The sequence below is a fragment of the Chrysoperla carnea genome, chromosome 2 (genome assembly GCF_905475395.1).
Source record: "Chrysoperla carnea chromosome 2, inChrCarn1.1, whole genome shotgun sequence".
Lineage (NCBI taxonomy): Eukaryota > Metazoa > Arthropoda > Insecta > Neuroptera > Chrysopidae > Chrysoperla > Chrysoperla carnea.
The window spans coordinates 26,084,404-26,095,398 of record NC_058338.1 but is presented as its reverse complement, the minus strand read 5'-3'; the positions used below and the strand labels follow the sequence as shown (position 1 = coordinate 26,095,398).

At 29.4% G+C, this 10,995-nt stretch overlaps 2 protein-coding genes across 2 annotated transcripts; both read left to right on the top strand.

The window, feature by feature from the left end:
- The first annotated feature begins 2,087 nt into the window (after nucleotides 1–2,087).
- On the top strand, nucleotides 2,088–5,066 carry LOC123293942 (brachyurin-like). Its single transcript, XM_044874951.1, has 7 exons — nucleotides 2,088–2,176; nucleotides 2,238–2,381; nucleotides 2,817–2,914; nucleotides 3,513–3,685; nucleotides 3,766–3,864; nucleotides 4,647–4,795; nucleotides 4,872–5,066. The coding sequence occupies exons 1-7, from the start codon at nucleotides 2,114–2,116 to the stop codon at nucleotides 5,043–5,045; spliced, it is 900 nt and encodes a 299-aa protein (XP_044730886.1). The 5' UTR covers nucleotides 2,088–2,113; the 3' UTR covers nucleotides 5,046–5,066.
- A 1,593-nt stretch (nucleotides 5,067–6,659) lies between these two features.
- LOC123293941 (chymotrypsin-like) lies at nucleotides 6,660–10,579 on the top strand. The gene is made up of 8 exons (XM_044874950.1): nucleotides 6,660–6,740; nucleotides 6,820–6,933; nucleotides 7,409–7,498; nucleotides 7,601–7,701; nucleotides 8,667–8,839; nucleotides 9,830–9,928; nucleotides 10,143–10,291; nucleotides 10,358–10,579. The coding sequence occupies exons 1-8, from the start codon at nucleotides 6,684–6,686 to the stop codon at nucleotides 10,529–10,531; spliced, it is 957 nt and encodes a 318-aa protein (XP_044730885.1). The 5' UTR covers nucleotides 6,660–6,683; the 3' UTR covers nucleotides 10,532–10,579.
- Nucleotides 10,580–10,995: the final 416 nt, after the last annotated feature.

The following is a 10,995-nucleotide window of genomic DNA, read 5'->3' as shown; positions in this document are numbered from 1 at the left end:
TCTTAAGAAGAATTTCGCTCACGCAACATTTCCAATACATAATACCAATTTTTGGCTTTCTATTTTTTGGATCAGTCGATAAACAGGCTTAAAGTATTGCGCAAATGTATAAATTATCAGCATTTCATTCAAATGAAAAGTTTTTAGTTTTAATGAGAGTCAAAATCAAATTCTATAATTTCTTTTACGTTTTGAGGATTTGCAATGTTTTAATTTTTTTTTTAAATTATGAGTAAAACTTTTCGATAGTTACCTAATATTAGGTAGTCAAAATACTTACTGATAGGTTATCATTATAATATGACGATATTTAAATTTTTTTATATTGCAATATTGTTAATAGATCAAGTGCCTTCATACACGAGTAGGTAATTCAATTTTATCAAATATTTATTTTTAGAATAATTTGTCATTTTACTTTAATAGAACCAACCTACTTGAAATTTTTAGATAACTACCAGGCCGTTTTTCAAATTATTCGAATTATTTTAGGAGTACCTTAATGTATTACAATGAAAGCTAAATTCGGTGATATGTTTTTCAATTTTTGAATTTTCATGGAAAGTAGATTGGCAACGGCTAATATTTTAAGTTGTTAATTCGGATAATATAGATGATAAAATTACCCCCTCAAACGAAGGCGCTAATAACTATGTTTGATCAATATAATTTTATTGACATATCAAATGACGCTGACAATAGTTATCAAAACTGATATATAAAAAGAAACTATAAAATTTGGATAAGATATACTAGGTATAGCCCCGGTGCCTATCAGCATACCATGTTGTCGATAAATACACATTTAGAAACTATAGGACGTCTTAAGTATACATATAGTCTTCCAAATTTTTATCTATGACAATTCTTGTAAAAAGCTAAGAACTTATGGATATTCATATTTTCCAAATTCTGGTTGTCAAGATTAATTAGTGAAACATTCGAAAACTCATTGCTCATCAAAAAATTGTATGCGTTCCCTTTAAACACATCTAAACAACGATTTCTGTTTTCTTCTTCTGTGGAGCATTTTAAGCAAACATTTAAAAATAAGTTTATAAATCGAAAATAAGTACTTATTATTATAAACTACGACATTCTACATAAATAAATTATCTGAAAATTGCGAATTTTCCATTTTCAGTGTGTCCAGCAAAATTGATTTTGCATTTGTTACATTCATTAGAGTCACAAAAACCATTATTCGTCAATTTTTATCTTGACGAAAAATGGTTTATGTTAGCGAAAAACGGTCCAACATACAAGAACATCTTATTGTGATGGGCACCAAGACTAGTAGGAATTAAAAATCATTTTTGATTTTGTGTTATTTTTGATATTGATAATCAGTTTTCGAGTACCCAAAATATTGTTTTTCTTATCAATAATCAGGTTTAAAAATTTCATTTAAAGGAATAGTACTCAAATGAATACCTTATATTTAGGACTAGCAGTTTATCCATCCGCTTCGTTGGGCAACTACAATTTTAAATACAAAAACTATTGCATTATAAAAGTTCACTCCATTTGCCATCACTTATCTTGGCTTTTTCACCACCTTAAGAGATAAATTTTCAAAATTCCTTCCTTAAGCTCGCACATTGATAATGTCATAATGTCGAAAAAAATCACACGCAAATGTACACGGTCCTAGCCCGAGGAGTTTCCCCTATGCGTTGATGTGTCAGTCAGTCATTAATAATATATAATAAAATCACCTTTTCACACCCGCTATCTTTAGGGTTGAATTATATTGGGTGGTAAGGTTATTGGTGCCACGACTTAGGTTGTAGATATTGCGATGTAACAACCAGGTGCGTTAATAGGCCCGACGATATGTGTGGAAAACAAAAAACTACCTATTTTAATGAAACAAATTTTGTTTTCCCTTAGGGCAACTAGGGCAACCTCATTTTTGTATTTGATTTTGTTGAGTAGATTGATTTCATGCATACGTTTGAGCTACTCCAGAATACTTGACAATAAAATCAAGTAAAAATATTTAAAAAATGTTATAATTTCTATTATGAGATATTGGTTATCTCTCATCGCGTTACATTTTATTATAAAAACAATCAAATTTTCAGAATATTACAATTGTTTAATTACAAAAATGAAATACTTCATCACTTTGTTATTCGCCTCAGTCTGTTTGTTCCATTTTGGCTTATGTCAGGTAGTTTCTAAGTTAAGTTTCAAGTTAAATTTTATAATAATATTTGTATTTGTTATTTCAGAACAATATTGACTGGGAGAATGTAGAACACTTAAATTATGTTCATCCATTACTTAAACCAAAAATACTAAACCATAAATTTAAGCATCTAGAAGGAAGAATAATTAATGGTGAAGAAGTAAAACCTCATCAATATCCTCATCAGGTATGATTAAATATTATTCAGAATTTAACCATTCATTATTGAGTGCTGTTTATTGAATTCAAAACTTAGACGTGCAGATTATAAACAAAAAACACCTCATTTAGTAAAACATGTCAAAAAACAACCTTTATAATAGTCAATAATAAATAGACGAATAAATGCTTCTAATGTACTATTTTGAAACAATATCAGAAAATGATGAACAGATATGCACATTTCAGCCATGTCCACTCATGATATGAGAGGCTGTGGCTTTCTTGAGCAGACAATTACATTCTTAGTATTATGGTCTGATTCTCACCAGGGTATGTACATCCCTATCAAAAGTAGCTCGTTATATTTAAAAACACAATTGTTTAATTGTACTTGTACGTAAATATGAAAAATAATACAATTTTTAATATAATATGTATTAAGTAAATATTGAAATTTTAGGCTGCTCTTTTCTTGCAAATGGGTGAAAATGTTGCATTTTGTGGAGGATCATTAATTTCAAAACGTTACATTTTAACAGCCGCACATTGCGCATATGGGTAAGATTTGATTTTATGTATTAATATTATTATATATATGTATTATAAGTTGAGTGTTTAAAAAACAATGACATGAGACAAGCTTCTGTATTGAACAAACTGTTTTAATATTCATCTCACTGGTTCTACTATTTCCCAATTTGGGAAGAAGTCAAATGAATAATTTATTAACAGATTATAGTCGCTAATCATATGGTCAATCAGAATTTCAGAAATCATTAAAACAAACGATGCTAAATACCAAAACGACCTTTAAAAATGGTCTTTTTACAATATCCCTGGCAAAACAATACATTATTTGACAGATAAGAAGAAGGAAAATAATATATTACCATTGATTGAAACAACTTAAAATTTTGTTACTCAAGCTTTTTTTCAGTCTACATGAAAAATTATCCAGAAAATAGGCTTTACTCAACCTTGTTTTGATAGTAAGAGAATCGATATAATATAATAATACTCTTCATTAAAACTGGTTGGCCCTTTTCTATAGAAATTTTTTGTTGGCTGATAATTTTGCGTGAGATTTTGCTCGATAGTCCCAAAAGTAAACAATTTTTAATTTCAACTATTAAATTATGAACTTTTTTTACTACAGAATTTCAAATTTCACTGTAATTCTTGGAGCACATAATATCAAAACAAATGAAAAAACTACTCAAACCTACTATACAAATGAAAAAGTAGTGCATCCAAAATGGGCAATTTCCCAGCTTTTACTTCTAAATGACATTGCGCTAGTCAAATTACCACAAGACGCCGAATTAAATGGTTCGTAAAATTTTTTTCGTCAAAATGGATTTTTTGTTAATTTGAATGAAAAAAATGACACTAAACTATTGATATTTTAGAATTTGTTCAACCAATTCGATTACCAAGTTCTTCTCAAAGTGAGACAACATTTGCCGGCTTGAAAGCTACCATACTTGGATGGGGTAAAACATCCGATGGTAAGAATGTTTTGTAATTACAAGTCATTTCGATTATACGATGAGTTTGAGCCCTGACTTGTAACGAAATCCTTGAAAAATTGGACATATAGACACTGTTTTGTTTAAATTAATTATCGTTTTTGATCTATTTTTGAAATAAATTGTCTGAGGATAGTTTTTGGAATATTAATCTTTTCTGAGGATAAATGACATGCGGACAAATGAATTTATTTTCAAAAATGGAGCTTTTTGGAACTCTCTTATCGTAGACCAACTTCAGATTCATAATATCAACCTTTCAGTGGGAAAATATATCACCTCTTAACTATGAAAACGCTTGTGGTACCGAAAATGCTAGAAGAAGGGAACAGATTTCAATGGCACACATCCGGGTTTTAAATTTTTGTACATGTTTTCTAATTTGTGGATTTAATACAAAGGCAAATTATCGAGTGTTAGGCACTTTCTTTCACGGAATTACTTTCAAACTGCCATTCCATTTTCCAAAAACAATCCTCTTCTACGGTTAGCTTCAATAAAGTTTAAGTGATAAAGTCTGCATAACGCAACACGACAAGATCATTCAGTGGCATATATTTTTACCATTTTTACTTAAGAATCCTACTTGGATCAATATTTCTGTTGTTTGGAGTCTGACTATTATTGATGATGTTTCTCTGACACTATTTTTTCTTTTTCTTTTAATAATTCACCAGATATTATAAATTAAGGAATAAAATTAATCGACCTTTTACTACCTCCATTAATTCTTCGTCCTTTTAATTAAATACAATTTTCAGCAAGTAACGAAGTGAGTCCAGTATTAAGACACGTATCGAATGAGATTGAGTCACCAGAAAGTTGTAAAGCAATATACTCTGGAGAAATTCCAATTTCCAGCAGAAGTCACATATGTTTCTCAACACAAAATGGCCGTGGAGCTTGTAACGTAAGTAAATTGTTGATTTAAGTCTAATATTAAATTGTAGTAACATGAAAATAATATTTGTCCATTAAATTTTTAGGGAGATAGTGGTGGTCCAATGATTGTTACTGATACAGATAACAAAGTGACACAAGTTGGAATTGCTTCATTTGTATCAGGTCATGGTTGTGAAGCAGATTATCCAACGGTGTATACTCGAATTTCATCTTTTCTAGATTTTATCGCAGATAACAGTGACGTTAAAATTAACTAAATTTTAATTGTAAATATTAATAAGACAAATTGAAGATTAAAATTAAAATTATTTTATCTATGAATCATTTTATTATTATAACCCTCTTTAACTTACGAAGCAGCAAATATGGTTGGTCTGAATCTGGCTACATACGGAGGTACTGTCATATGACAAACATTTGTTTTTTTTTTGTTTGTTTGTGGGAAAACAGCTTGATTTTAAAATTCTCTCCGTACCTCATTTGTTGTTTTCTTGAAATTGACGTTTAATTTATTCAAATTTAAATTTAGTAAGTTATAAAAAAACCTATTTTTGAGTTTTTTTTTTTTATCAAAAATTCATTGTAAATAAGATACGGGAAGAAATAAAGATACCCTTCAAGATACAGCTCTTTATTATCAACGTTTCACATAAACGATATATTCGGAGGACAAGTGAAAATAAAGACTAACGGAGTTACAGGCCCTCGTTAAGGCCTACCCCTTTGTATTTTGTATCAAAATTAAAGCGAAGAATATCCTTAAAACAAGTGAATAATTGAATTGAATCAAAAATAATTTCGGCCAACACTACTTTCTGGCGTGTTTCGTACAATATAATTTTCGCATTGGTTATTAAAGTAATTTCTAATTTTAATATCGTCCTCAATGCATAAGCATAAATTTTAAGCTTGTCATGCAATTAAAAATTTTTTAAGTCCGTTTAAGGAGAAGTATTCGAGTATAGCAATTTTCGTAGAGGCGAAGGTGTCCCATAATGATCTCCCAAAGTAAAAATGTAATTTATAGCCAAACTATTCGAGATAGATATAACGTCGAAATTTTTTTGGTTTCTTTTGATTTGTTTAAATTCTTGACTCTTCAATACATCTCAAAAGGGATCGTTTTACTGACCTTGTAAGATATGTGGGTAAAATGATTGCAATTGCAATTTTTCAAGTCACAAGGAATAATGTTTTTTTACATTGCATCAACGATTAGTAGGAAAACCAAAATCACTGGAGTATAATCGTCAAGGCCAGGAAAAAAACAACCAGCCGGCGAAAACTAGCACAAAAAAGAAATTTTACGTTGAAATTTGTCTTACCATAAACCATAAGCATTAAAATTGATATTGTGGCTACGAAACGCAAAATAGCTTATATATCGCCATAAATCTTCGTTGAACGATTAATTTGATCACATAGAAGCTATCTATCGATAAATGTAGGTACTAGGTGGCATTAATGATTCACGGAAAACAACGAGGGATCATTTAACTCTGAGGGATCATTATAAAGCACTTTCCTTGAAATAGTACTTAGCTGAAACATTAACAACCTCTCAAATTTTTATTATTAATATAATAAGTTTTCAAAATGTAATCATATGGTAGAACCATAATTTATAATACGCAAACCATAGGAGATAATTAATTGACGAAAATTTCTTAAAATAACAAAATTTTCATAGTTCTTTGAATTATAAACACGTAAATGATTGACTTTGAATTTCGTAGTATAAATACGTAAGCGACTGAATTACATTGGTAAATCTTTCCAAATAAACAAAAATTTGAATGAGATATTTTTATATCTAATCACGCATAAAGTTTTGAATTATTTTTTATTTTATAAGAGCAATCAAATTTTGATCAATCTTATTTGTGGTTACAAACATGAAATACAACATTGTTTTTTTAGTTCTCTGTTCGTTTAACTTTGGTTTAGGACAGGTAATTCATCTTTAATATTAACTAATATTGCATAAATTAATCACCATCTGATAATATATTATTTAAATTTTTGTTTCAGAAATGGCAAAATTGGCATCATATAATTAACTCACAAACACAAAATATAGAATTAAAAAATTTAAAAGAAATAAAGAGTTCCGTGAACGAAGTGCACCATGAATATCTTTTCCAGGTAGGTACAAAATATTATTTCTGTATAATTGTCATTCGGCTATTAGAGATTTAAAACCATGCACGCGAAGCCACTCAAGGAATAATATGTGCATCTATGTAGTGTAAATAAAAAATTTTATGTTTACGATAGAATAAAACAAGCAAAATAGTTAATTTATTCACGTAAAATATTGAACTTATTGGCTGTTTTTTCTCACAAAAAAAATCAAAACAACACTTATCAACACACAAAAAAAGTTGTATTTGTTCACTTTTTTCTTTTTTTTTTCTTTTTATTTGTAAATAATAATTTTATTGCGATTATGGTTTTTTTCAAATTAAAAACTTATTTATGACCCCAAACCAGGAAAGCTCGATTAAAGTAGGCCAATGAAGCAGGTAGGCTTTTAACTAAAATCAACGGTGAAAAACTATGTGATGTAGTTTTCAAAGTACATGTATAAAAAATACATTTTTAATCTCTTAATTTTCAGAAGAAAGTTACTTTTCAAAACGGGTTTGAGAAACCAGAAAATAGGATTGTAAATGGCTCCGAAACATTGCCTCATCAATATCCTTTCCAGGTGTGTATTAATTTAATAAATACAATTGTTTAAGGTTATTTCTTAGCTATAACTTATGCTCTAAATGTTTCGTTGTAAACCTAATTATATTTAATATTTTAGGCTGCAATACTTGCGCAAGAACAAAGTGTGGATGTCGATTTCTGTGGCGGTACCTTGATAACAAAACGTTTTGTTTTAACAGCTGCACATTGCTTATATGGGTAAGTGGATTGATTTTCTTTAAATCAAAAAGCGGATTGATATTAAAAAAAACTTATATTAATTCTAGGAGATACCCACCCGCTTTTCTGGGCAATTTTTATTTTTGACTATTTGATTTTAATTTTTTGGTGGGGAAGTTTTTTGAAAATGAAGTTTTGCCCATGATACTAGCTGACATTGTAACTTTCTATACGTCTAATCATTAAATGTATCTGATTTTTATACTTTTTGGATCGAAAATACCCCATCACCGGGTTTCATCAAATTCCGAAACAAAAATGTTTCCAAAAAAATCGAGAAATTTTTTTTATTTCCAATTTTGGTGAAACTCAACAAAAATCTGGTACATTTGATGGCCGGCCGAATAGTTTTGAAGATACGGACTAAAATAGGGCCAAATTTTGCGATATCTCAGAAACCCTGCCTCCAATTATTAAATTAACCTGATTTTTATTCTATTTTGCAGCAAATTTATCCCATCCACCGATTTTCATCAAATTCCAAAACAAAAATTTTCTTTGCGTAGATTTAAGACCAGAACCAAACCATATGATTTTCAATCCCCCGTGTGATATTGGTGACTTTCTAGCTTTTCTGTATTGTAGGAAAATATATACGACCTAAATGAATTTGCAAAAATCTAAGACCAGTGTGGTTTTGAAAATTAATCCAGAACCATACTTTTCCATATTTTAAGGTTTAGCTGGATAGTAATTACAATACCACTCGGGTATTTGGAAAATATATCGAATAGTGTGGTTCTTGAGAAATCTACAAAACCACAAAGGATTTCTCAGGATTTTGAGCGAACGTTGAACTCATGGATGATTTTCTACAACAAATGAGAGGCCTGATTCAGGGTGCTCGAAATTTTTTGGAAATGGATGGTTTTGGTCTGATCTATATGTCAATGTTATAGGAATAATTTTCTAACAATTTTCTTTCATTTTTTCTTTCTAAACAGATACAAGCATTTAACGGTTGTTCTTGGAGCTCATAACTTGTCAATAAATGAACCAAGCCAACAAGTATTTTATACAGATGAATTTGTAGTTCATCCTAGATGGTTTGTGACATTTTTGATATCCAGAAATGATGTAGGTTTGGTGAAATTGCCACGTGACGCACTGCTAAATGGTAAAATTTCCTTTCTTTTTAAGATATACTTAAATTTGTAAGAACTATAAGCTGATTTAATAGAAGTTTGTTAATCTTGATTGATTTGTTGGTTCAGTATGTCTGGATAAATTAAAGGAAGAAATTTTTAAAATATTAATAAATAAAAACAACGGGACTTTTTTTGAAAATATTTTGGTTTGTAAATTTGAAATGAAATCGGAAATAAAAGGTTAAATATGGCTTTCGTTTATTCAAATTGAAAATCGGGCCGCTTTTACAAAAAGGAGTATCACCACTTGGTACACAAAGTACACAAGTTTCTGATGAAAATATATTTATATTCATTTACTTATGGAAGCCTGAATGGTTCACAATCAATTTATGAGAAAGTGGCGCTACACCAGCTTATTTTTTAAATGTTTACTACCCACAAGTATAAAACTAAGTTTTAAAAAGCCACTATTTCACTTTCAACAAGTGCATTTGTGACTTGTGGTTTTATGGAAACGAACCTTTTTGAAGATGTCGGTAACGTCATAATAAACATTTAATAATACTTTCATAGGTTAAAAATTAGAAATGTGCAGATACAAAAGAAAACATCAACAATTAAAGCATTATATTTTTTAAATAATACTAAAAAAAATTTAGAACAAACTACGTAAGACAAATTATAAACATTATCATATTATTATTAAATTCGAACATATAATTATTAAAAATTCCGTAGTGTCTAATTAAAGGTTCGTTTCAGAAAGTTCGTTCTTCAAAAAGGTTCGTTTCCATAATACCACAAGTCACAACTGCACTTGTTGAAAGTGAACTAGTGGCTTTTTAAAAGTTGGTTTTATACTTGTGGGTAGTACACATTTAAAAACTAAGCTAGTGTAGCACCACTGTCTCATAAATTGATTGTGAGCTATTCAGGCTTCCGTATTTACTATTTATCCTATAGTAAATAATTTTGTATACATTTTTAAAGTCTAATAATAATCGATTATATTTTAGAGTTTGTGCAAACAATTCGTTTACCAAGACTTCATCAAATGGAAACCACATTTTCCGGAATGAATGCAACCACGATTGGCTGGGGAAAAACTAAAATGTGTACGTTTTTTAAAATTTTATATTTATGTTCAATTATGATCATGTTCGTGTAAGCGTGGGACAATTGTTGGTCAAACTTATACTCATTTATAGACATAAGTATTTAATATTTAAGCACTTTCACCGATGTTTCATCAACAATGAGTCCTTTATTCAAGTAATCCACTTTTTAATAGACATTAATATATTAAACCATAAAAATTTAAATATTTAGCAGAAAACGTCCATCGTGACGTTTTACGGCATGTTTCTAATCCAATTGTGGCATACGAGTCATGTAGAGAACAATTTGCAGCCTATATTCCAATCGACAAAAAATGTCATATTTGTTTCTCAAATGAGCAAGGGAGAGGAGTTTGTAATGTAAGAAGAACATAATTTTTAAAAATATAAAAATTGTCTTTATGTTGATTAAACAAATTTTTCCAGGGTGATAGTGGCGGTCCGTTAATCATTCGTGACGAAGATGGTGAAATAACTCAAGTTGGTGTAACATCATTTATAACGGCTTGTGAAAATCCAGAGAGACCTGCTGGTTTTGCCCGAATTTCTTCTTATCTTTATTTCATTGCAGAAAATAGTGATTATGTACTTGAACAGTGATTATTAACTCCGACTTATTTTATTGGAATTAAAAAATATTGTATTTAATTATGTTTCTCTTTTTTATTCGTTTCCAGTTATGCTTTACTGTTTTTTTAGAACAGTTTTCTTTCCGCTTTGTTGGACAATTTCTCCACCCTTTTGTTCACAATTTTATGGATTTTATTTTTAGGTGGGGAATTCTAATTTTTTTGAAAATGAAGTTTTGTCCATGATACTGAAAGCCTGATTTTTATACCTTTTGGATCAAAATTACCTTATTCACCGAGTTTCATCAAATTCCAAAACAAAATTTTTTTCCCGATTTTCTCGATTTTTACAAAGGGGTACCCCTTAAAAAAAATTCAAAAAATCGAAAAAAATTTATTATCTCCAATTTTGATAAAACCCAGTATATAAGGTAATTTTAACCCAAAAAGTACAAAAATCGGGTGCATTTGTTGACTGGTCGAATAATTTTTGAG